Source organism: Mastigoproctus giganteus, chromosome 2 (assembly GCF_048544385.1).
Source record: "Mastigoproctus giganteus isolate SK-2022 chromosome 2, ASM4854438v1, whole genome shotgun sequence".
Classification (NCBI taxonomy): domain Eukaryota; kingdom Metazoa; phylum Arthropoda; class Arachnida; order Uropygi; family Thelyphonidae; genus Mastigoproctus; species Mastigoproctus giganteus.
The window spans coordinates 192,785,260-192,812,852 of NC_143576.1; the positions used below are offsets into that span (position 1 = coordinate 192,785,260).

Genomic DNA, 27,593 nt, shown 5'->3' on the forward strand with positions numbered 1-27,593 from the left:
CTTCTTTCTTTTTGGCATCTTTCTTTCATTTGTACACTTCCTTCATGGGAATAAACATTTTAGTGGCTTCTGGGATAAATCCCTTAAACACTTATAAAGTATTTATATCAAACATTATGTAGTTGTCTCTCCAGAACTCAAAAAGGCATACTATAGTATCCCTCTCTTGAATTAAAGCCCCCTCACCCTTTCCTTTGACCACCAAAATTTTTTGTATTTTTTGGATCCCATTTTATGATATGGTAGTTGCTACTCATTATTGGTTCTTGCACTGTCATATCTTGGTATCATTGGTGAAAACTAGGTGAAGGAAATTTGAGCCTCTTATATCCTGGGAATAGATAAATCATCAAAACTGGCTCAGAACTGCTTCTTGGCCTATTTGCTAGTTCGTGATTTCTGGTTTATAAGAGAAGCTAAGGATAATCATAACGAGGCAATCCGAATTGCCATTTAACACATTTGCAAGCATGCGCTATATTTCTCCCCTTGTTTCTGTTTAAAGCCACATGGCTAAATATCGTAATGTAAAAGGCTTCTTTTATTTTTCTTTTTTCTAAATCTCCCCTTTCCCACATTTTCGCAAAGTTTCTATCACTACATGCCTGAATGCATTCCAACGTGTTTCTGCGAGTTCTGATCCTTTAGTGTTTCCTTTGGCTATGTATTTGTTGTTTGGTTTTCATCTATGTGTGTTTGAAATTGTATTCTGGTCTTGCCTATGTATTTTGCTGCATCTACACATATTTTTATATATTATATACCTTCTATTCTGCTCTAGCATTTGATCTTTGAACCCCCCATCTTATTAGTTGGCTCACTTCAAGTCTTTACTTTCTAGATTTTTTTATCTTGTTGATTAAATTACAGTCAGTTCTGCTATAATGCACATTTTAGCAAGCAAATTTGCTCCGATGTGACTGATATATTAGGAAACGATGCGAGTATGATGCAATTTTCGTGTTGGCTCATGTGATTTCATCTGTAACACCAGGTGAACGCAAAACCCGGCACCAAGCTGAACATAGCGAGCTGTGCAGCAATATATACAGCTTTACAAAGCTTAAAAAATGTCAAACATCAAATGTGTGAGAGCTATATTTCCCATTCACTGTAGTTGTATTTGTCAGAGACACATTGTTGTCATTCGCTGTATTCACAAGATAACAGGTGATATTATAGGCAGACTCATGTTTTCGGGATCTCACATTTTTCTGTTCTGGCAGGATAGCGTGAGTAGAGGAGCATATTCCTGGAGGTCATTACCATAAAACAATAAAAACAATCTGCAGTTCCCGGTTTATTGGGCTTTTCTGTTAGTGCAATCTAATTATAAACAGGCAGTAAACTCTATTATCTTATTGCATTTGCGATAATACCAATAACTGGAATTCTGTGGGTTTTTACATTATTATAATAGTTAAATGTGTTTTCCTTCCATGAAATCTTCAATCATATAAAAACATAACCTTCTCTTCATTCCTATTTTTTAAGCTTCGTACTTTTTACTCTGTATCCCACTTGTGCAATTTGTCCGCCGTATTCGTCGTTATTGAAGATTGCTTATCTTTTTTACTGTTTTAAATTTCACAATCCAAAAAAAAAATTCAGTGAACATAAATATCAATTAGTATGTATATATTACAGTGCTATATTTACTGTAATATTTATTTATTAAAAGTTTAAGATATTTGAATTAGCAATTTTATGGGGTTTCTAACTTGTTTTAGTGTTTTACTTACCAGACTGAACATTTTTTTTTTTTTTTTTTTTTGAGTGCTCTGTCCCATCCCTATTTTTTCCCATAAGTCCTGTTGTTTTTAATGCACAAAATACCATAACGCCAAGATTTTTAGGAACACATGTACTGTGTTATAGGAGAACTGACTATACTTGAATCCCTGTTATTTAATAATAGTCTTTTAATAGTGCTGATATCCTCCATGTATTTTTTGTTGAACAGATGTTTTCTATATCAAATTATACATTTGTTATATATTTTTATGTATTTTATAGATTTTGATAGAATTTTATATATCAAATTATGCCTCTGTTGAATAAGACTTTAATAATACCTGTTTTAATTATGTGTGGGTGATTAGACATAATTAGACTCCTGAATCTGTCATCTTTCTGCTTACCTAAGTACATCATAACCTGTCTTTCTCTTTAGTCACTAGGAGCTGTCCAAGAAAGGCAGGCTATTATTAGCCTCCATCTAAAGCCCAATAATAGCCTGCTTTTAAGCTTTAAGGTCTACTCTATGGGTATATTCTTTAGATGACATTTTCATAATTTGGGAACATGGACAGGAAGAATTACATAAATTCAGTGAATATTTAAACAGCATTCATCAGACCAGTATGTTTAAATTTGATCAAGCACAAAGTTTAACCAGCACATCTGAGTAATGTGTTGTGGTACAATGGAACAGACACTGTATGAATGGTTGGCAGGAGAGAAGTCAGCCAATCACGAGTCATATTAAAAAAGTATCCTGAAGATCTGTACATGATCATTCAAGGTCATAGCACCAACATTTGACTGGTATCTCACCCTAACTGCCAGATGAAAGAGGGAAATGAGAGCACAGAATCTCTCTTCTGGGTTTGCACAGCCTCATCAGAATGGAACATGTACCCTTGAACTATATCAGTAGACTGTGGAGAGAGAGAGAGAGAGAGAGAGAGAGAGAGAGAGAGAGAGAGAGAGAGAGAGAGAGCAGGGGAGAGGGGGGAATGCAGTATGCAAGCCAAGCCAAACCATGATTTCTCTCTCTCTCTTATCTTAATGCTTTAATGTGCCTATCAGATAATGTCATGAAACATGTCAGATGGATCCAAGAACATGGTTCATATGATGTTTATGGATGAGTCTGTATTCAGTCTACAGGCAGATGCTCAGTGTTTCCTCATCTGGAGATGAGAGGATACTAAACCAATTCATGAACATTGGGAAATAGGAACATTGCTGAGAAGGTGGTCTGTGCAGGCATAATGTGCAATATATGAGTGTGGCTGTACATATTTGTATTGATAATTCTTACTGATACTCCTATTAGGGAGCAGAGGTAGTCCAGACTAAAGGACAGTTGCCATTGGTCTCAGTACTAGTGCATTTGTGGATGCCTTTAGTGATAATATGAGAATTCTGTGTGGAAAAAGGTAAAATTTTAAGAATTCACTGATTTTATGAATTCATTCTAGAACGTGAATTTTAAACAGTGGTATACTTAATTACGTTTGGCAGATTGGAATGCTAGCATAAAAATTTCTTTCACACTACTTGAATAATGTTTGATAATTAAATAGAGATCGAATTGATAAGTATTTAATGACTGAATTTAAATTTAAATCATTGTGAAAACATCATTTTGATATAATAAAAAAAAAAATAAATAGCATCATTTATAATTCCAGTTGATATTTATTTTATCTATTCATTGCAGGATATTTTCTTACCTAGATGTGATCTCTCTTTGCAGATGTGCACAGGTATCCAAGGTAATGTTACATGCTACAATATACATTATTAATGCATATAATACAATTTATTCTCTGATAACTTTGTACAGTTGCTTGTATAGCCTTTAGAAATCCAGTGCTTCCACATATTACTTCAAGTACAAACACAATACTTGTATATGAAGAACCCAATATGCTTACATTTATATAATTTACATAGTATTCTTTTTATTGTGAAACATTGCTACAAACTCAGTATGAAGTCCTGTGCGCTTTAGTTTATGGTATACAGATCAGTGTAAATATAAACTCTTCATTCTGCTAAGAATCCATTATTGATGCCTAATTTAGCTTCCTTAAACCACCTTCAAGAACTATAGCTTCTCAGACACATTGTCAATGGGATAATTTCCAGCACAATCAACAGCCTTTCACAACATGAATACCCATACCCCACCCCACTTCAGGTTCTGTTCCAGTTAATTGTGGTTCCTTGTCCGGTCCCAGAGATGGTTATCAGAGTTGTGCATACATCATGTGGATTGCACTATTTTTCCTTCTCCTCCCCCTACCCCACAGTCTTTGGTTAATAACACTGGTGTTTTTGGAGTTCATCATTTATATGAATACAAGGACTGCCGAAATGTGAATTCTCATCAAAGGCTTTCAAGAATAATAAACTACATACAAGCTTTAAAATTATTATACTGTAAAAATTTTAAAAAATTTTAGATTTCAATAGAGATTAAATGTTTACTAAGAATAATAGACCTCAATTTAAATATGGATTTAAGCTGAAATGAATGATGAATAAAAAACAAGACATTCGTAAGGCAAAATTACAAACTCAGGCCTGTAAATAAATTAAATTGTTTTATGTGCACTAAAATAAAAATAAACACAATCTTGAACAACCTGCCATAATTTTCTTTCCAAGTTTATTTCTATCTTAAATAAACATGCTTGTTATAGAATTATAATTTTCTTGATTATAAAACCACACAAAGGTAGGTACATAAAATCTGAATTGAACTTAAAAGCTAAATTGGCAATAATTAATAAGATTTATTTTCTGGTGTTGCAAGTATTTTATTTTGTTTTGTTTATAACAAAAAGTAGTAAAAAGTACTTAAGTACTTATAACTTTTAGCAATATGATTGATTAAAACACTGCTTAGTTTCCAGAATGTATTCTATAATAAAGACTTACAATGCAATACTATTGGAAATGCAAGGACACTATGCTACAATAGCCTGCAAAATGTGCACAGTGGGATGTCATTAGGCTGACTCTGACTAATCGTGACAACCTACTCATTGACATTAGACCTAGATGATGAAGGTATTGCTTAGTCATCAACAATGTGTGTATATTATTTAATACAAGGGGTAATAAAAAAATACTCATCCATAGTAAAAAAAAAAAAAAAAAGTCAATAAAATTCTTTCCCACCTTGGTGGAATCAAACCAAGTTTTTTGAACAATGTGGGGAGGGATAGGGATCATAACCACTGTTTTATCCACAGGGGCTTTAAATGTGAGAAAGGCATTATGTAGGTATTAAATTATCTTGATCCTTGATCATATTTCCTTCAATTAAGGAAATATGATCTGCACCAGGTATTTTCAGCACACTGTACTTTCTTTTTAAGAGATGTTTCTGAATTTGCTTCTAAATGTGATTTCACAGCCTGGGGATATTGCATATGGTTACATATTTTTGTTTATAATTACTCTGTGACCAAATATACTACTCCAAAAAAAATATGGTAGCCTGTTCTTCTCTCTGAGAAACAGCAGATATTTGCTAGATATCTGGTGTGAAATTTGTGGTTCTTTGGCATGCACTTTTTTTTCCTTTCATAACCATCTTAAAGTAAATTATCATACATAGCATATTTAATGCTATAGTGTATCAGGGTTACAATGCATACTACACAGTTTGTAGGGGGTCCCCCCTGCAAACTGCGTAGTATGCATTGTACAAGCTTTGTGATGCTACAACTCTGTAAATGCCAGAGATAATGTATATTTTAGTGTTAGTTTGCATAGTGTAGTATTCGGCTGTGTTGGTCTGTTGTTCATCTGTCATTTAGCTGCGGGTCCCCGCTAGGGGACCCGCAGCTAAATAATACTGTCCACTGCCACGAGGAGGCAGCGAGGTGTAGTACAAATGGAAAGTTCTTTGCTGGGATGAACCTTAGACTGTGCCCAAGCTTGTCAGGGAGGGCCAAAAAAAAAAATGTGGAAGTGGAAGACATGAAATGGGGGAGAGAACTGATGTAGGAGTAGCATTAGCATTAGTAGAGGCATATGATGCAAGAAAGCAAGCTTATTCAGCATCAGCCAAAAAAAAAAAAAAAAAACACACCACCACTACTCCCATTTCACCCCTCTGTTCATTCGAAATATCTGTCCAGCTGAGCCTTAAATTTGTTTAGGCTATCAACTTCAACAACAAGTGATGGAAGTCTATTCCACAAACCAACTGCCTGCTGGCTAAAGGCAAATTTCCGCACATCTATCCGACATCCGTCCTTCCTCAATTCAAATTTATGCCCTCTCAGCTGATTATTCTGAGCAAGAGGAAGAATCCCATCGGCATTGAGCATGCTCAAGTCATTCAAAGCCTTATACACCTCTACCAGATCACCTCGCCGATGCCTAGTCTCCAGACTCTGTAATTTGCAAAACTTAAGCCTTTCTTTGTAAGAGCAACCCTTTGTTCCATTCACTGATCTTGTTGCCCTTCTCTGTACTCGTTCCAGCAGCTCTACATCCTTCTTGAAATGAGGCCTCCAGACCTGTATACAGTACTCAAGGTGTGGCCTGACCAATGCCTCATACAAGGGAATAATCACATCCCTATCCCTGCTAGAAAAATTCCTGCATATCATTGACAAGACACTATGAGCTACTCTTGCAGCTCATCTGCACTGCTCAGAGAACTTCATATCTGCCTGTACAATTACCCCCAGGTCCTTTTCATTCTCTACCACTGTCAGTGTAGTACCACAGAGTTGATACGTTGATCTGGGGTTACTGTTTCCCATATGTAGTACTTTACATTTGTCAATGTTAAACTTCATTTTCCACCTCTCAGCCCATCTGCTCAACCTTTCCAGATCCTGTTGCAGCAGCATAGCATCAGTAGTGTCCTTAACAACCCTGCCAACCTTTGTATCGTCTGCAAACTTGGACATTAAGCTTGATATACCATCATCAATATCATTTATAAATACAGAAAACAACAATGGACCCAACACTGAACCCTGAGGAACTCCACTGATAACATTAGTCCACGTTGAGCAGTGTCCACTCTCTGTCTTCTGCCACTCAACCATCCCTTTATCCATAGCAGCAATTTGCCTCCAATGCCACACTGCTCCAATTTGTGCAGCAGTCTTCCATGCACAACAGTATCAAAAGCCTTTCTAAGATCCAAATATATAATATCAAAGTTATTCCCTGCATCCAGTTCTTTTGTGACTACATCATAGTATCCAGTGAAATTGGTTAGACAAGACCTGCCCTTAACAAAGTACAAGGTGGATAGGAAGTTAAAGAGGATAAAGGGGCACTAATGTGAAAGAGCCCATCTTTCATGGTGGGGGGGGGGGGGCAACAAGAAAAGTAAAAGGCTTTTGGTGGTAGAATCCACCAGATGAAATATGCTGTGATGGGAGAGTGAAGTCATAGGGCCAGGGTACCCTATGTGAGAGTGAGATTGTGGAAGGGCAAGAATGCCCTGTGACCTTTATACCATCTGCAAACTTAGACATTAAGCCTGATATTCCTTCATGAATACTATTAATAAGTGGTGAAAAAAAAAACACTGGTCCTAGCACTGAACCCTGAGGGACTCCACTAATAATGTCAGGCCAAGAAGAGCTGTGCCCACTGAAAACTACACTTTGTCTTCTCACACTCAACCATCCCTTTATCAATAGCAGTAACTTTCCACACTTCTCCAAATTGTACAGTAGTCTTATGTGAAACAGTATCAAAAATTTTTATGAAATATATGAATTAAAAATGATTTTTTGTGTCCAGTTCCTTTATTACTGCATCACAAATCATTCAGATTTGTGATGCAGTAGCAATCAATCAGATTTGTCAGACAAGGACACTACTTAATAAATCTGTGCATGATTGCAGTATAGCAGTAATGCAATTTCTGGTCCTGCATTACTTAGCCACCGACTCAATTATTTTCACAGGAACAGAAGTCAAGCTAACAAATCTAATTATTCACTTCGCTCTTCCATCCCTATCTACCTTGTGAATAGGGGAAACATTTGCACATTTCCAATCTATAAGGACTTACCCTTAATCCACAAATGATCTCATAATTATAGTCAAAGGTCACTTTCCTCTTTTTATGCTGCTTAATTTAATGTAATTGTATACATTCCATCTGTTCCAATTGCTTTATTTACTTTTAGCTTCAACAATTTCTCTTTCACTTTTCCTCTCAATTATCACAAAATCATTTAGCTCCATATTAGAATTTTATATACTCTCACATTTCCATCCATAAATTCCTCATGTATTAATGTAGATAGTATTGCTTTCTCCCATTGCCTCTGCTGTTGTACAAAATGGTCATCTGATAAATCCACAAAAATCTGCTGCTATGTGAGTGACAAACCCACAAGTTTCAGTTGTTACCCAGAAAGTTAAAATCCCTCATTATAAGACATTCTGATTTCCTGACCCACTCTCTTTGTATGGTTGTTGGTTACAATCATTAGCAGGGTGGCCAACCGTCCCAATATAGAACTTCAAGTCCCTCCTCCCAATAAGAGAGGAAAAAAAGCTGTTAATTTATTAATTTTTACATATTTTTAATTAATTCTTATCGAAATCTAACAGTTGTGTTAAAAATTAATTCTAATAACAAGAGAAAAATGAGAATTGAGAAATCTGTTTTCTCTTTGTTGTTTTAAGTTACATGAATAATGTATTAATTTATTTATGCCATATGTTATTTTAGTAATAATTCTCAAATAAATTCTTTTTTTGAATTGTTTAAAGTGAAGTGATTTTGAAAATTTAAATAAAAAAACAGTAATAATCATTTAAGATATCGTAAAATATTAATCATTGCACATTCGGAAAGTTTTCATTTTAATGAAAACTGTTTGGCAGAAAGAGAGAGACTGTCTTTTATTAGAAAATTTAGAAGCCGAACTTATGGTGAAAGAAAACTATATCATGTCCTGTTCAGAATTTAAAATTTTTTTAAAAATCTTCAGAAGGGAAAAAAATTTTAAAACTAGTGAAATCTAAAGAAAATATATGAAGTAAAAGTAGCCTTCCTTGCTATTTTTAAAATAACTGCTATAAATAATATTATTGTTTATATAGGACAAATACATTAACAACAATCAAATAACAAATAAATACTGTGATTGATTGATTGATAAAAAAATGTATTTTAATTGTAATTTTATACTTTTCTTTTACTTTTTGAAGGAAAAATGCTATACTTCATATTTCATTTCAAGTTATCACGCTTACCAATTTTCAAAATATGGTCACCCTGGTCATTAGACTATAGCATACTCCTAATCTCATTTTTGTTTTCCCAGTGCTTATGTTACAACAATCTGAACAACAAGAATCGCTTATACCTCTGCCCATGGCTTCTATTAATCTGTTAGTGTATGTATCCACCCCATGCTGGCAGTTTTCCAGCCCATCTAATACTGCCTAGGTATCATTAGAAAAGATTCTTGCATCTCATCCCTGTAAAAAGAGTCTTCTGTTAACAAGTGCAGACCACACTGAGAAAAATTCTGTCCCATGAGCCTTGCACAGTCACTTCAGGGATGAATTGATTGGCAGTGCTCTCATCATGTACTCCCTCCTATTGTGTTTGGGCAGAATTGTAACACTTTCAGATTTAATCCTAACTCACAACTTGTCTGTACTTGTTAAGTAAATTCTCAGATCTTCTGCTTTTAATATCATTAGGTACAAATGTGTAGAACTAGTACCACTTTTGTGCCCTTAAAAGATGAGGCTCTACAATGTCATCATCTTTGATTCCTGGCAGACTTGTGCCAGTCGTTTCACTTCTTACAGTATGTACTTCCCATTTCCCTGATGACAGTCACTGACAATATTTATTTATAAGTACTTATTCTTATTTTTAACTTCAGATATTGATAACTATAACCACCGAGAATGGGACCTGTGTTTATATGACATTTTTCACTGAAAATTGCCTCAGGAATAAGTTCTTGAATTTAAGGCACATAATTCATGAATCACCTTGTATATATGTGTGTGTTTGATTTTCATATGTAGAATAAATCACTAGTATTAATACTGCTATATAGTAGTATTAATACTGCTGCAAATGTGACTTTCCTTTGGAAATTAATGTGTTGCAAATTATTTTTAATCTACAGGCATGGAATGTGCTGGCCTTGGATGGAAGCAACTGGCAAAGAATTGACCTGTTTGACTTCCAAACAGATATTGAGGTAAAATAAATTGTTTTAGTGAATCTCTGCTTGTTTTTATACATGCGATGTAATTGTAATTTTCATTAAACTGTCTTTGGAATTTTTGACAATGAAAACTGCCTCACTATAGCTGATGCAATTTGCATCTGGAGAGAGAGAGAAAGAGAGAGAGAGAGAGAGAGAGAGAGAGAAGAAAAATAAGTCATACAAAAAATAAGTTCAGACAGCCATTCCTTAGTGTTATTATTCGACAAAATTAGAATGTGTTTTCTGTCGTTTCTCCTCTGTTTTATTTCATTGATGATGATTTCCCTCCCCCACACATACAACTGTGTATTTCTCTATTGCTGCTCTTGATGTCCATTCCATCAACCTTAATATTACAAATATCTGCATTGTGATTATGATTTGTGTTCACTATCTAAAAGTATTTTATTTCTTTTAACCTATGCTCATTCTGATAATACAAGGACTATTCAAAAGAGAATGATCATAATCAGTGCTTTTTTTGTAAAAAAAAAAAAAAAAAAAAAAAAATAGGTGCCTGTACTCATTGTTTGCTAAAAATTATTTCCTGATATTGTTACTTTAGTAGTAATGTTTTTGGAATAAGAACAACAAATTAAGTATATTAACACAGTTTATTAAGCATAAATTTATTATTCAAGTATATAAAAAATAAGTAAAATGTGCAAAAAATAAGTAAAAATAATTTCATAATAAAGTTTTTATAGAATATTCTAAATTTTTATTAAGTTCTCATCCGACACACTATGCTGACTTCTTTTCGACGTCATATTTGGCTAAATCGAAGCATGTCAGCGGTGGGCCTACAATTTTAAGAAATGGTAGTGGAGAAAGTGTTTTTGTCATCAACGAAGCTCTGGTTGGTCTGACAATCAGATTCATTAGCGAACATTCACTTGATGAAATTGGCATTGCTTCAATTCTTCTGAAACCGTCTTATCAATTAGGTATTTGCGAAATCCACGAATTGTATCTCTTTCATTTAACTAAACCTAATTGACAATTTTCTAACTTCATTCTCACCAAATGCCAACGTTTCATGGTTAGAAGGTTTTAATACCTTTGTTGTCCTCATTTTCCTTCTCTCATCATTGATATTGTCACTGGTTCTTAAATTTGATTTTTTTTTTTTTTTTTTTGAAACTGTCCAAAGTGTCGGTTTCATTCAGATATTCAGGTACTGTGACCATGTAAATGGAGATAGGGAAAATTTAGAAAAAATGTGGGTAATGCACTTCCGCGGAACAATAGATGATTATTTGTCGGGGTAAAAGAAAATTGCTCTCTCCTAATTCTCGAACAGGGCACTTACAGTTGATTCACAGTGATGTCCAACCTACGGCCCATGTGGAAAGTGAACTAAAACAGCATTTTAAATTTTGTTAATTATCAAAAAAATTTTCTCATTAAATCTCTGCATGCTTTCAGTGAGGTTTTGTTCAGTAAATGTGATTGTTGTATTGTACTTAATAAAATTTTCGAATATTTTAAATTTTAAGTATATCATTATATTTATTTATTCACCTTAATATTGAACAGCAGCGATTCATTTCAAATTGTAAGTTTTCTAAAGTGAGCATTTAAAAACAAAAGTAAGGTATTTTTTTGAAAAACAAAAGAATTTGAAAAACAAAAGTAAGGTATTTTTTTGAAAAACAAAAGAAAGTCATATTTTTATAATTTTAATAAAATCTAAAAAATAAATTAGTGACAGATTTGTAACACAAGTGTTGGGAATTTGCGTTTTTTATATATATAGCCTGAAAATAAAAAATGGTAACATGAAAACAGAAAGGCAGAAACTTCCTTTTACATGTAACAAGATATGGAAAATGTAACACACTAATTTTTCTATAATCACTCAATGTGGCTTGCCAAAGAAATCTAACTTTGAATATGGCCCCTGTATGGGAAAAGGTTGGGTACCACTGCAGGAGAAGGTTGACCAGAGCCCATTGTTAGCATTGGGAATACCCTTTGATCTGCTAACTGTTGACCAGTGTGACTTCTCCATAAGTTGAAGGCTAAGTCTTCTTAGCCTTCAACCTACATGTGGTACTGAAATACTATAGGTTCAGTAGAAATCTCATAAAATCATGCCTTAGTAGAAAATCTCTGCATGCTTTCAAGCCAGCTGACTCAGAATGGGACTGAAAATTCCATAACAGATTTCAAGGTAGTCATATCAATGAGGCAGGCAATGCTTATTGGTTAGTAGGCCACTATAGGCCTGCATTCTTTTAAAAGAAAATTTACATTGCATTTCAATAAAAATGATCCCCCCAAGGAATTTTGCACCATTTCATCACAGAGTATATTTATGTGTACATTAATATAAAATATATATTAAAACATATTGTTGTTTGGTCACAGGAGGTATTTTTTCATGTGGGAATGTCATTCCAAACTGCCCGGGGTAGTATTGCAGTTGTGTAGAAAGTAGGAAATTATTTACTTAATCATTAGATTTTTATATTTGTAGCATTGTTAACTGCTAAACTTATTAATTATATTGAAGATGCTTTTTTCTTTCATAGGGTCCTGTAGTGGAAAATATTTCACGACGGTGTGGAGGGTTTCTAAAAAAATTGAGTCTTCGTGGTTGTCAAAGCGTGGGAGATGCTTCCCTCAAGTGAGCAATTTTATTATTTTTGTGTGTGCGGGTTTTTTATTTGATCACAATTCTGAACTGAAATTTACGAATTTAAATTTATTATATGTATATATAAATTTTTAGGATTTCGTCTACAGGTGCCAGCTTATCAGAAATCACAAACATAGCTACCAACTCTGGATTTATGGGGAAGAAATTTTTTTTTTACTCAATTTGATCCCATCTCCATCTTACTAACATACTTGAGTTGTTACTATAGAGTTTCTCTTGTCTTTTTGCAAAATCACTGTTTTTCCTTGTCTTTTCTTCAAAAATAGATAAACTATATTAAAATCAGAATTTCCAAGTATCTATTACTGATATCACCTGATTTTTGGGGCTAATGCATGATAATAAGCTGAACTTTCTTAAGCACATCATGAACATAAGAACTAATGCCAGAAGGAAATGAATATACTTAGGTTCCTGTTTTTGATCTGGAATGTTGAAAATGTACAATACTTTACTTATACCAAAATTTCATTTACTTTATGATTTTCTCTGTGATTCTGCAAGGAGAAGCTTTCTAAAGTGATTTGATCCAGTACAATCCAGTGCTCTCTGATTAGCATTGGAATATTTATACATAGAAGTAACCACACCTCTGCTTTGTTGCTTACAGAAACTGCTCCTTGATGTTGTTAAAATTAAATGTCCTTTTTTATCCTATCTGGTACCATATATATATATATATATATATATATATATATATATGATCTTCAGGTCATAATAAAAAGTAACAGATAATCAAATGAGAACCAACCTGTTGGAATTAGATTCTAGAAATCTAGTTAAAATTGGAACATCATATTCAGGGTTCCAGTTTTAACTAGGTGCACCAGTCTGTGATTAATCATGTACCTTCCTCTGATGAGTATTTCTCTCATTGAGGAAGATTCCTTGTCTAATATCAATATCGAACAATTAGTTTATTCTTCTCTCAATGCATGCTGTCTGCAGTCAAGCTAGCTTTTTTTCAGCATCCAACTTCCTTAGTGCATATGCTGGGTTCTATAGTTCTTTTTTTCAAGTATAGTATTTTTCATTATTCCCAAATGACAGAGGGCCTTTTCATAGAACAATGCAAAGGGTACTGCTTATTAAAGTGTAATGTTTTAAAGATAGGGAAGATATTATTGTGAAAAAAAATGGCATTCACAAAACCTTATGGGTACTCTTTCTTTTCACAGAAGTCTTCAATTGCCTATCCTTTGTAAACAGACCCATCAAAAATAGATACATCTGTGTACTGCAATTGCTCACATCCAGTGTTTCTGTCATTTTCAATTAAATGTAGCATTTTTATTGCTCAATTGCATGCAGTCTAGCACTACAAGGTGCAGTGTAGAACTGATTACATCCTATTTCTTGTAGGGTTGCTACATAGTTTTCTCCTCTTTGTCTACACACAGTTGCTACCTTATTCAGTTATCATAATACTCTGCAGTCTTCTCTTGGTGTATATATTGTGTCTACTGTTAAATTGCTACTTTCATTTCTGGATTGATACTGAGTTCTGGGCAGAGCACCTTTCAGTTTGTTAAACAGCTAGAAAGTTGGAGCCAGATCTGGAGAAAATGGGGATGTGCAATTGTTTAAAGCATTTTGTCATATAGAAATTCCATGATAGGTGGGCCTTCTGAGGAGGTATTATTGTCTTTATACAAAATTAAATTTCACGGAGGCAGATGGAATGAGCTGCCAACCAAAAGATGGTTCTGCAGAGTCTATCATTACCACCCATTTAATATGACATCCTTTGGAATAACATAATACTGGATCAACCCCTCTTTATTCTGAAAAGTTGTATGCAGCTACCCCTTTTTTGATAGGTCCAGTCAAGCTTGCTTTTTCTCAGCATCCAACTTCCACAGAAGGTCAAGGGTGTGTGCACATGTGTATACAGTGAAACTTCCCTTTAACGGACAGCCATGGGGAACAAAAATGTGTCCGTTAGAGAGAAGTGTCCGCTAACAAGAAGTCTGAGGGAGAAAAAAAAAAAGAAAGAAAGAAAAATCGTTAAACATTTAATGTAAAATTGAATTAAAATATATACAGATTTTGAACAATATTTTTGTAAATAATATACAATTACATACACAAGAGATAAAGAAAAATCGTTAAATGTTTAATGTAAAATTAAATTATATACAGCTTTTGCACAATATTTTTGTAAATAATATACATACAATTGTGCTATGCATATTATGACTTTATCTTAAGAAAAATACATACAGTAATCACTTATTTTCTTCTGCACCTTCTTCTGGCTGATAATTTGTTTTCAACATTTGTTTGGAGTGAAGAAACCATCGAAGGTCCGTCAGTATCTTCTTCAGTGGCGAAAAACATTTTTCAACGATTGATTTCTATGAGTGCTTCTATTTTCATCGGTGGTTTGTCGTTAATATGTTCTTTGACAGAATGACCTCCTTCCATTTCTTCATCCTCATGAGGAACTTCTTGAAAAATATCGATGATAATGTCGTTGATATCTAGAGCACCATCTTCTGTAGTGAGGTTAGAGTCTATATCTTTGTAGCCAGGGTCACTTGTAGCTGAAGTATCGTACATTATCAATAGATGTTGAAGTTCTTGTTCTTCTTGGTGGCTCCACATTGCTGTTCACAACTTCAATTTTTGCGTTTGAGAAGCCAGACTTTACAAAACAGTTCACGAAATTTTGTTTTCTAATTGCGTTTACTGAAGAGGAAATCCATTGGTGGCAGAAAAACAATTTGAATGTTGGACAATTCAATGTGCGGGTGAGATGCAGCATTATCCATGAAAAGAATAATTTTTCTGTTTTGACGAATCATGTTTTGGTTAAAGTGACTTATCCATTCGCTCATGATATCTCGTGTCATCCACACTTTTTTATTAGACTTCCAGTCAACATTCAAAAGATTCAACTTTATGCCCTTGAAACAACGAGGATTTTGTGGTTTTCCTATAACAAGAGGTTGTTCAAAGTCTCCCAGCATATTTGTACACAATAGTGCAGTCAAGCGTTCCTTTGAAATTTTTCCGCCCTGGCACATTTCGTTTTTTAGACTCATTGTTTTTTCAGGAAGAGCTTTAAAAAACAACCCTGTTTCGTCACAGTTGTAAATATCCTTAGCTTCAAAATCACGACATAAAATCTTCCAGTTTGATGGTCCACTCTGTTACAACCCCAGTATCAACAGATCCACCTTCACCACTTACGATTTTCCAAGAAATTTTATGCCGAGTTTTGAACTTGTCTAGCCATCCCACAGAAGCTTTGAACTCATTTACTCCCATAGATTTCGCAACCTCCAAAGCCTTTCCCTAATAATAGGCCCATTAATGGGAATTTTTTTTAGCACGTGCACGACAAAACCACTCATATGTAGCATTGTCAATTTGAAGTCCAACAGTTTTCGGGAATGATTTTTGAACCCGATCATTTCCGTGTTGCCAAAATTGTTTGAGCAGTTCATTTTTTTTCTTTAGGATGTCTTCCTGCGTCTTCCCGATTTTGAATTTTGCAGCGAGATTGCGAACACTATTTTTTTGCTGATCATACGCATTAATGAGTTCGACTTTTAAAGTTAAATGTTTACGAGAAGACATCGTGCACTTCACACGACACTGAACAAAACTGAAAACTGAAACTCAAAAGACGAAAGGCCGACCAAATCCCCCCCCCCCCCCCGCACACACCAAATTCATCAGAAGTTTTACACGTGCCTTAAAATTCTTGAAAAAGGGTGAAAAAGGGTTTAGAACTGCGACGTAAACCTTGATAAAATTCAGAGAATCGGAAATAGAAAATAAACACACGATTGAGGAAAAAAGTGGAAGAAAAGTTTCTAGAAAAAGGGCCGTGAGCTCGCCCGCTGTCCGTTATGGGGAGATCAAATTAAGTGCTAATCTAAACAAAACAGTGCAGATTGCCTGTCCGCGTCCGTTACAGAGAATGTCCGCTAGACAGAAGCTGCAAACACGTTAAAACCGATAGAGGTGAGTTGAGGAATTTGAAAATGTCCATTGTAGAGAGGTGTCCGTTAGGAGAAGTTTCGCTGTATATATATAAAAAAAAAAAAAACCATAAATAAATTGTAAGAATCTTCTCTTCTTTCCTATATTTTTGCTTGGTACTCTGTATCTCACTTGTGCAATTTGTGCGTGCCGTGATCGTTGTTATTGATTGCTTATTTTATTTATTATTTTTGTTTGTTTTAAATTTTACAATCCTAAAAAAAAAAAAAAGATTGAGTGAAAAAAAATTTACGTAAAACCATAGTTGCATGAGTCGGGGACATACTGTATCGAAAAATGTTCAGCAACCTACGTAAAATATGTGGCGATAGATCAAAAAACTTACAATGCACGATGTCGATTTTAAATCTATTTAATTTTTTTAAATCTAATAGCTTCCCTTTATTTTTTACAATGTTGCATATGGTTTGGTCACCAACATTATAATGGTTCCTTAGAGATTTAACAGATGCACCGTTTTCAAACTTTTGAATAATTTCAAGTTTTTGTTTAACTGAAAACGCAACTCTTTTGCATTTACCCATTATTTTCGTGATTTCTAAACAAAAAAAAAATTACTATAAAAAAAAATTCTGATATCCCTGACTTAAATAATGAAACAAAATTTGTCCTTTTGCGCTGCAACGGAACGCAACAATCGACGCAATGCACTAAAACAAACTAAACATTTGGTCCTTTTTTTTTTTAATTTCTTTTTTTTTTGAGCGGCGAGTGTGAAGACAGCGGGGATTGCAAGATAATAGATACACTAATCTCCCAGTGATGACTTATAATGCCGCTTGTTGCTTATTTATGACTTGCAAAATATCTGTTTATACCTATTCTAGTTATTACTTGAATTTTTTTATTTCTGGTTGATTTTTTTTATTTTTTTTTTATTTAATTTGGAGTCTTGAAGTGTTCCGGTTAATTGAGAGTGCTGTATATATATTTATTTATTCATTCAGTGAGTACTGTAATGATGGAATAACACGATTGGATATGACTACAGCCAGAAAAAAAAAAAAAAAAAAAAAAAAAACTTATGAAGTCGTTCTCTAAAAGCTTCATAGTTCTTTTTTCCAAGTAAATTATTGTATCATTATTCCCAAATGACAGGGCCTTTTCATAGAAGAAAACAGTGGGTACTGCTTATTAAAGTGCAGTGTTTTAAAGATAGGGAAGATATTTTTGGGGGAAAAAATGGCTAAAATTAGTTGTCTGTTTGTCATGTGGTAGTTAAACTGAATTCTGAACACTTAAAATATTTTGTATTTCTTTATTAGAACTTTTGCACAGAATTGTAATCATATTGAAGAGCTGAATCTGAATGGTTGCAAGAAGCTGACTGATAGGTAAAGATTTTTCATGATATATTTGTTTACAGTAGACTTGCATGGAATTTTAAAATCATTGATATTTGAAATATTTTTGTATATGAAAATATCTGCTGTAAATATATAAAGCAGATTAATGTTTATTTGGTGTTCCATTATGCTTTGCTTTTAATTTATTGTACTATAGAAAAGCAGAGAAACAAGCATGTGGCATTATAATTAAAACACAAACTGGTTGTTATACAGAAACTTGAAAGCACTTCTGCACGATGATCTTTGATTACTTAAAATTATGATTAGGTAAAACAGCTGTTCTTGGCATAAGAAAAAGGTAAAATAATATATTTATGAGGGTGGATCAATAAAGAATCACCCTGACCTAGCTGCAGAGGTGCTAGTCTGTTGATTCTTGGCACAGGTTTTAGTTCTTCTCTACATAGCCACTGTGCAGATTTACACATTTTTCCCATCGATGGATGAGGCTGCGGATACCGTTCTTGTAGAAGTGCTGAGGTTGGTATTTGAACCATGACTCTATTGCACAAATGAGTTTTGTCGTCAGGGAAATGGGTCCCCCAAAGAAATGATTTGAGGGAAGGAAACAAGAAGAAGTCTGATGGTGCAAGGTCAGGTGAGTAGGCTGGATGGGGCATTATTTTATATCCACAAGTGGCTGCTTGTGTTGTTGCAATTTCAGAAGTGTGAACTGGGGTATTGTCTTGAAGCATTCTCACACCTTTGAACAGCATGCCACACCTACATGTTTTGATTTTCTCCCGTAATTTTGTGAGTAGGTTGGCATAATAGGCACCTGTAATTGTTCTACCTTTCAGCAGGTAATCACTCATTATTATGCCTTTCTCATCCCAAAACACTGCCAGCAAGACCTTTCTTGCTGACGCTTGGACTCTTGCCTTCTTGGGGTGTGGAAAACCATGATGTTGCCATTCCATGGACTGCTTTTTACTTTCAGGGTCAAAATGAATGTATCCAACTTTCATCCTGAGTGATTAGACGAGAGAAAGTCTTTCCTCATTTTTTTGGCACAGGGCTAACATCTCTTGTGATTTCTGTTGTTGATCACCCTTCTGGAAACCAGTCGATAATCGGGGGATCCATCTTGCACCCAATTTCCGTAAACAGAGTTGGTCATGAAGGACTGTTTCAACAGAGCCCACACTAACCTTCACCTCCTGGGACAATTCACACACATATATCCAGCGATCTTCATGATTAATGACTTCATTTTTCTGATCGTGCTGTCATCAATGGCTGAATGGGGACGACCTGGAATGGGCTCAGATTCTAACAATGTCCGACCACACCTAAACTGTCTATGCCAGTGCTTCACAATGCCATAGGATGTGGCTTCATCCTTATATACAGCAGTCATCTCCTCATGGATTTCTTTAGGAGATTTCCCCTTCAAGAACAGATACCGGATTACTGCTCTGGCTTCAACTTTGTCCATGATGCTACTTCGTCACACGTTCAGCTCTGTAACAGAAAAACAAATTAAGACACAAGGCTGAAATTTTACACCTTTAGTACAGACATATGTACGATGCTACACACAAAATATCACGACTCTGTGATATATGGAAGTAGGTGATGGCGATTCTTTATTGAGCCACCTTTGTATATATATATTTATGTTAAATGTAAATAGCAGAATAACAACTTCAATTTCTAGAGAATTCCATCTTATAAACTGCATTACACTATAACCTAAAGTTATATTTAATATTAAAGTGTAATAAAATAAAATATGTTCACAGGATAAAATGTAATTCATTATAAATATGTATGACAAATATTAAATGTGTTGCACAGTTATTTCTTTCTAATTCCAGCATATTGTAATATCCAGAACATTGGACAAAATATCCATAATAAAAGATCAGCTTTGAAGTGAATTCCAAAACAAAATGTAGATGCATACTTGCCAACTCTTCTGATTTAGTTGTAAGTTTTCTGACAGCCGGTCTCTTCTGGTGTCCTTTAGTTAAGGTTGTGTTATTTTTCAAATACACAGTTATATTACTTTTTTTATTATTTATTTATTTTTTTTTAAATTTAAAGACCTACTGAATTTGACAAGGTGTGCAAAAGCCTACATTAGCCAGCTCAGCTTTTGTTTAGCCTAAGTATAATAACCATAACCTTAACTAAAGAATATATATTTTGGCTATCTCCTCAGTATTACTTCTTACAGTCATAATGAGATTGTCAGCATATGCAAACTGCTCAGTGTGAAGGAAGCTACTATTCAAAAGTTTGTCGAGGGCACGGTTCCAAAGAATGGGATGTAGGTCAGAGCCCCAAGAATAACACCTCTCAGATACTTTCTCCACTCCACTGAACCATGTTTCAACTACAATTTTCTGCAATGCAGTTAGTTGCAAAGAATCCTATATGTTTGTTGTTTAGTACATGCAACCATTCTTATTTGTCTCATTATGGAAGGCACTACAGGAATAAAAAGTGCTACAAAATCTGTAAATAAGGCTAAGGCATTTTTCTCATTAACTTATTCTGTTCAACGCCAGAGCTTGCACTTGGTCATCAGGCAACACAGGGGCAGCCCCCTAGGCAGAATGCGCTGGTCCCACAGGAACTAGTAGTTGTTGGTGACTCTATTGTCAGGGAAACGGGGAACATGCTTTGTAAAAAGGATAGGTGGAATAGGACCAGGGTATGTCTGCCAGGGGCAAAGGTTGATGACGTTGTAGAGCGGATATCATCTTTTAAGGGCACAAAAGGTGATATAGTTGTACACGTTGGCACTAATGATATTAAGAGTAGGAGACCGCGGAATTACTTAGCAAGTACAGGTCACTGTTGAAAAAAAGCCGTGAATTAGGGTTGAACTTGAAAGTGTCTGCAATTCTGCCCAGACACGATAGGAGGGAGTATATGATGAGAGCCTTGTCGATCAATTCGGCCCTGGAGGGATTGTGCAAGGCTCAAGGGGTAGAATTTTTTTCAGCCTGGACTGTACTTGTTAACAGGAGAGATTGCTTCTACAGGGATGGGATACACTTAAATAGAAAGGGTGCAAGAATTTTTGCTGATGCTGTCGAGGCAGTGTTAGGTGGGTCAGAAAACTGCTAGTTGGGGGGGATACAAGGACTAATAGATTAACAGTAGCCACTGGCAGAGGTGGAAGTGATTCTTGCACTGATTCTATTCAAATGAGCAGAAGTCTGAAAAACAAGATGCAGGATATTTCAGAGACTGCTGGTAGTCATTGCGTTACAAGTAAACACATGGGTTGTGTTAGGGTAGCTAAGAATAGAAACAGGTGCATGTATACCTGCGTGTACGCCAATGCTAGGAGTTTGGTAAATAAATTTGATGAATTTGAGGTATTGCTCAAAACATCAAAGGCAGATATTGTTGGGATATCAGAGACGTGGTGTCACACAGATATAAGTAATGCGGAACTGGAATTTGGGGAATACAATGTATATAGAAAGGATAGACAGGACAGGAGGGGAGGAGGGGTTATGCTATTAATTAAGAAACACATAAAGTCAAAGGAAGTGAAGCCAGTTGACATCGATGGACAGGGCAGTGTCGAGTCAGTTTGGTGTGACATAAGCATAGGGAAATCAAAATTGAGAGTAGGAGTGTGCTATAGGCCTAATGACTCTGATGAGTATAATAATATATTGTACAGGGAAATAGAGTGGGCCAGTAAATCAGAGAGTCTTATAATGGGGGATTTTAATTTCCCAGATATTGACTGGAATTTGTGGGTTGGTCACTCGCACACTAGCAAGGCTTTTGTGGATTTATTGGATGATTGTTTTCTACATCAGCATGTTCGTGAGGCAACAAGAGGGAGCAATACTCTTGATCTGATTATCAGTAGTGATTCTTCATGCATTAAGAACCTGCAGATAAATGAACCACTAGGTGGCAGTGATCACAGTGTGTTGAAGTGGGATTTACTCAAGGAGGTAACTACCATCAGAGGTAAAGGGAAGGGTTTTTGTTTTCGTAAAGGCGACTATGATGGTCTGAGACAGTATTTAAATTCTATACAGTGGGACCAACTGATGATGTTACCAACAGCAAACTCAAAATGGGAAGCATTCAAGGAACTAATCTTGGTGGCTACCAGGCTTTACATACCAACTAAGAAATATTGTTCAAGGTTTAGGCCTAAATGGTTGTCAGATGGACTAATGAGACATGTGGCAGAGAAGAAAAATGCATGGGATACATACAAATTAATGGGTGACATGGAAGCCTATGATAGATATAAGTTGGTCTGTAACCAAGTCACAAAGGAGATTAGGCAGGCAAAGGCAGACTACGAAAAATCCTTGGCAAAGGATGCAAAGAAAAACAGAAAGGAGTTCTTTACATACTTGAACTCGAGAAGGAAAGGGATGAATCAGATTGGTCCACTGGATATTGATGGTTCAACAGTTGAGGATCCTGCTCAGGTGGCTAACAGTCTAAACGAGTATTTTGCATCTACATTCACGCATGAGGAGTTATTCAGGAAGGAGAATGATGTAGGTAAAGTAAACATTGGCAGTGAGCTGGATGATTTTGTAATAACTGAGAGGAAAGTGGAGGAGAGATTGTTGAGGATAAACATAAAAAAGGCACCTGGGGTGGATGGGATCTATCCAGTTATATTAAAGGAGGCAGCAAAGGAAGTATGCAAACCCCTAGCCATAATTATGAGAGCTTCTTTGGACTCAGGGGAGGTACCCATAGACTGGAGATGTGCAAATGTAACCCCAATTCACAAAGGAGGATCAAAGGCTGACACAAATAATTATAGACCTGTTAGTTTAACTTCTGTTCCAGGTAAATTAATGGAGGCACTGGTTAAAGAAGCACTGCAGGATCATCTAGACAAGAATTCAGTTATAGCTCAGACGCAGCATGGTTTTGTTAAGGGCAGGTCTTGCCTGACCAATTTGATTGGATACTATGATGTAGTCACAAAAGAACTGGATGCAGGGAATAACTTTGATATTATATATTTGGATCTTAGAAAGGCTTTTGATACTGTTGCACATGGAAGACTGCTGCACAAATTGGAGCAGTGTGGCATTGGAGGCAAATTGCTGCTATGGATAAGGGGATGGTTGAGTGGCAGAAGACAGAGAGTGGTAATCAATGGACACTGCTCAACGTGGACTAATGTTATTAGTGGAGTTCCTCAAGGTTCAGTGTTGGGTCCATTGTTGTTTTCGGTGTTTATGAATGATATTGATGATGGGATATCAAGTTTAATGTCTAAGTTTGCAGATGATACAAAGGTTGGCAGGGTCGTTAAGGACACTACTGACGCTATGCTGCTGCAACAGGATCTGGAAAGGTTGAACAGATGGGCTGAGAGGTGGCAAATGAAGTTTAACATTGACAAATGTAAAGTACTACATATGGGTAACAGTAACCCCAGAGCAATGTATCAACTCTGCGGTACTACACTGACAGTGGTGGAGAATGAAAAGGACCTGGGGGTAATTGTGCAGGCAGATATGAAGTTCTCTGAGCAGTGCAGACAAGCTGCAAGAGTAGCTCATGGTGTCTTGTCAATGATATACAGGAATTTTTCTAGCAGGGATAAGGAGGTGATTATTCCCTTGTATAAGGCAATGGTTAGGCCACATCTTGAGTACTGTATACAGGTCTGGAGGCCTCATTTCAAGAAGGATGTAGAGCTGCTGGAACGGGTACAGAGAAGGGCAACAAGATTAGTAAATGGAACAAAGGGTTGCTCTTACGAAGAAAGGCTTAAGTTTTGCAAATTACAGAGTCTGGAGACTAGGCACCGGCGAGGTGATCTGATAGAGGTGTATAAGGCTTTGAATGGTTTGAGCATGCTCAATGCCAATGGGATTCTTCATCTTTCTCAGAATAATCACCTCAGAGGGCATAAATTCAAATTGAGGAAGGACGGATGTCGGATAGATGTGCGGAAATTTGCCTTTGGCCAGCGGGTGGTTGGTTGGTGGAACCGACTTCCATCACTTGTTGTTGAAGTTGATAGCCTAAACAAATTTAAAGCTCAACTGGACAGGTATTTCGAACGAACGGAGGGGTGAAATGGGAGAGGGTTTTTTTTTTTTTTTTTTTTTTTTTTTTGGCTGATGCTGAATAAGCTTGCTTTCTTGCATCATATGCCTCTACTAATGCTAATGCTAAGGCTGTTTCAAAATAAGAATGATACATTGCACAATTGGCTTGCTTCCAATTCTTCAGGTTAATTTTCTGCCTATACCAAAGCTGTTTGCTGACACCTAGGTAACTATCCCATTGATAGTTCCTATGCATCACCTGACTGGGTGGGTCCATAATCTGACAAATAGTGCTGTAAAAAGATAGACTCTGCTCAAAGATTTATTCTGTTGAATATTATTTGGGTAAGAAGAGCAGTGTCTAATGATACCTTTGCATTACTGACTAGGAATGTGCCTGTTGATTTTATGGTGGCTAAGAGGGTTCTAGAACATAGTGCTATTTATGGAGTTCAGTCATGTCTGAATAATGAGATAAAGTATGGGCCACATTTACTTAAGAAAGAAAAGGCTAGAACAAAAGCAGAATAAAAATTCTTGTGGCAGAAGTCATGGGACAATTCCGCTAAGGGGAGAATAGCTTATTCCTTTATTGTGGAGGTCACCTTTGTCGATATTATATTGAAACCTTGACTAGTAGTCAGTTTTACCACTGTACTTTTCCTTAACTGGACATAGTCCCCCAGGGTTAAATTGTATCAACTGGTATTAGACTGCATTGCAAATTTGATGAAGAGAATAGCTGGCATATCTTAAAAAACTGTGTTCTATATCAAGATTTGAGGAATAAATGTTATGAAGATATTAATGATGTGAACTTTGAAAATTTCTTGTTCACTCCTTGTAAATTTAGAAAGTTTGCTGAGTTTGGTTTGCAAATGCTTACAATTAATAAGGCAGAAGAATCATTAAGTGGTGATAGATGGTAGTGGCTATACCTCCTTGTGATATGTATGGGAAGGAAGACGAGTGACTGTAGGCTAAACCTGGTAAAGTTGTATTTTTACTAACTCTCATTTCATTTCTAAATTGAGTTGTACTAGCTAACATCATGTTTAAATTTTAAGTCAAGATGTATATGACTGAGACTTAGGGGACACCTGTTAGCATAGTGGTGGTGTTGTCTTAAAAATGTGAAGTACGACCTCCGTAGCCGAGTGGTCAGGAGCGGGAGTGCAGTAGCACGCGCTCTTTGAGTAGACCGGGGTTCAAGCCCCTGACTGCTGAATACGGTCGATCTGCCAATCCGCACTGGACCAGCGTGGCAGATTATGGTCCATTTCCCTCAGCATGAATTGTTGAGGAGGCTTCCATCCTGCAGTGGGTTGATAATGGCTGCACTTTACCTTTTTTACTCCATCACTGTGGCCTCCTCTCCATCATACTCACCTGATTTAGTTCACTATATATATATTTGTTTCCCATGCTTAAAATCCCTTTGAAAGTTTGCATATTTGCAATGAGGAAATTATTCAGATGACAGAACTATTAACAATTCCAAAAAAAAGCCTATCAGGAATGCTTGCAGAAGTATTGGAATTGGTGTATACAGTGTCAAAGAGGCTACTTCAAAGGAGTTCCATTCAAATAAGTAGTTTCATTATTTCTAAAAATATTAGTTTCCAAAATATTAGTTCAGTCCTTAACTTTTTATCACACCTCATATGTATGTATGTATGCATGTATTTATTTTGATATCTGCTGTACGTTCATATAATATAGATACAGGTGCACAGATTTGAAACTTTTTTTTAAATGAATTTATGAACTTAAAAAATGGGAGTGATATAAATTTTATGTTTATAAATCTTTTAATTTTTGAAGAGACTTAATGAAAGGTTTTTTTTTTTTTTTTTGAAAACTACATGAATGACAAAGTTATTCATGAGTTATTCATTTCTAAATTTTAAAGTTTTATTAAAAAATTTTATATCTATTGTAAACATATATTAAAGTAATTAATTAAAAAACATTGTAAATATAAAATGAAGTGAGTGAAAATTCATAATTATTCATATGCACATTATTAATATATTACAAAAAATAGAGACAAGAAACCATTTTATGTAATAATTAAACATAAAATAAAGAGTACCTAATTTCTGCATCAGTAGTGACAAGAAGTGAGAAATGTATTGTTTACATTACACCAAAACCAGAAGTAGCAAGACAAATAGTGACACAAATAGCAGCACCTCATCTATCAATGTGCTTGATAGATGAGGTGCATAAACAATAACTTGACTACCAAAACTGCCTTTTAAGTAATGTGTATATGGTTAGGAAGGGTCTTTACCTTCCTAACTGTATGTATTACTTACGAAGTTTTAATAGTTGCACGTTATTGTTTACGCAGGATTAACCACTAATTACCCACTAATTTTTAACTGGTGATTAACACATAATTGATATTTTTTTTTCTAAATTTTAATATTATATTTGAATTTAATGTTATTTTATTAATAATTACTGTAATGTCAGGATGAGATATTGTTAATTTTATCAAGAATTTTGTTTACTACTTAAAATTTCAAATGTAGTACGTATTAAAATTTATATGCATTGTGAGTGAAAAACAACTCATGTTACATATGTAACACTTGTTAATGAAATTTCTGCTTGTTTTGATGTATATCAAAACAAGAAGAAAGCTGTTTTTTACTCTTTTTGCCATTTTGGTATGTTAGTTTTGTTGGAAGTCAAACTTAGTACAGTCTAAATGTATAAGTATTCTGTAGTGATGCAGATATCTAAGAATTGATTATTTTAGTGTTTTCTATATTTTACATTACAAATTTAGTTCATAGGAAAATCATCATGAAATTGATTTTCCTGCGATTTTTTCCCCCCCCTAATTCCAGCTTCTGAAAAGGATCTTTTTATGTAATGATTTAGTAGAGGTTAGTTCCATCTCAAAAGAAGGAAACACTTGCACAATACATATTGATATATCAAAAGGCTAGTTTTATTACTAGAAATAAAGAAATCAGGAATTTATTCTTGATTTCTTCATTTTTTTTTATTTACATATCTGAATATGATCTCCAAGTGATGATGTCAGTATGATGACATCTATAATAAAAGTAATAAAAATTTATTTATCAATTTAAATAATTATAAAATATAAAAATTGTCAGTTTTTATCGGTGTTTTTTTTTTTTTTTTTTTTTTTTAATTCTAGCACTTGTCAGAGCCTTAGTAAATACTGTTCCAAATTGATACATCTTGACCTTGGATCCTGTGCTCAGATTACTGATCATTCATTAAAGCTACTAGGGTAAGGCTATTTATTTTTTGCTTATATACTAGTTTTGTTTTCTTGTATAAAATTTTATTGATAGAAAGTGTGTAAAAGTGATTATAGTTAAAGATAAAAGATAAAGGTAATAGTATAGAGAGTTAGTGGATAAAAGTTGTTTTTTAAATATGTTATTTCATTATTTATAATGAAATAATAATTTATAATGATGAATGTGGAATATAGAAAAACTGTTTTTTATAATTCACATTATGATTTTAGTTTCTTTCCCATGATTACAACTTTAGTTCTTGGTAAAAAAAAAAAAAAAAAAAAGAGAAT

The 27,593-nt window shown here is 34.9% G+C and overlaps 1 protein-coding gene across 1 annotated transcript in view; it reads left to right on the top strand.

Annotated features, from left to right (window-relative positions):
- The window catches only part of LOC150089868 (F-box/LRR-repeat protein 20), a 168,365-nt gene that overhangs the window by 56,868 nt on the left and 83,904 nt on the right, over positions 1-27,593 (top strand). Inside the window, exons 6-10 of the mRNA XM_090389682.1 lie at positions 3,449-3,503; positions 9,885-9,959; positions 12,506-12,600; positions 17,913-17,981; positions 27,195-27,290. Coding sequence (XP_090245808.1) covers positions 3,449-3,503; positions 9,885-9,959; positions 12,506-12,600; positions 17,913-17,981; positions 27,195-27,290 — 390 coding nt within the window. The remainder of the gene's footprint in view (positions 1-3,448; positions 3,504-9,884; positions 9,960-12,505; positions 12,601-17,912; positions 17,982-27,194; positions 27,291-27,593) is intronic.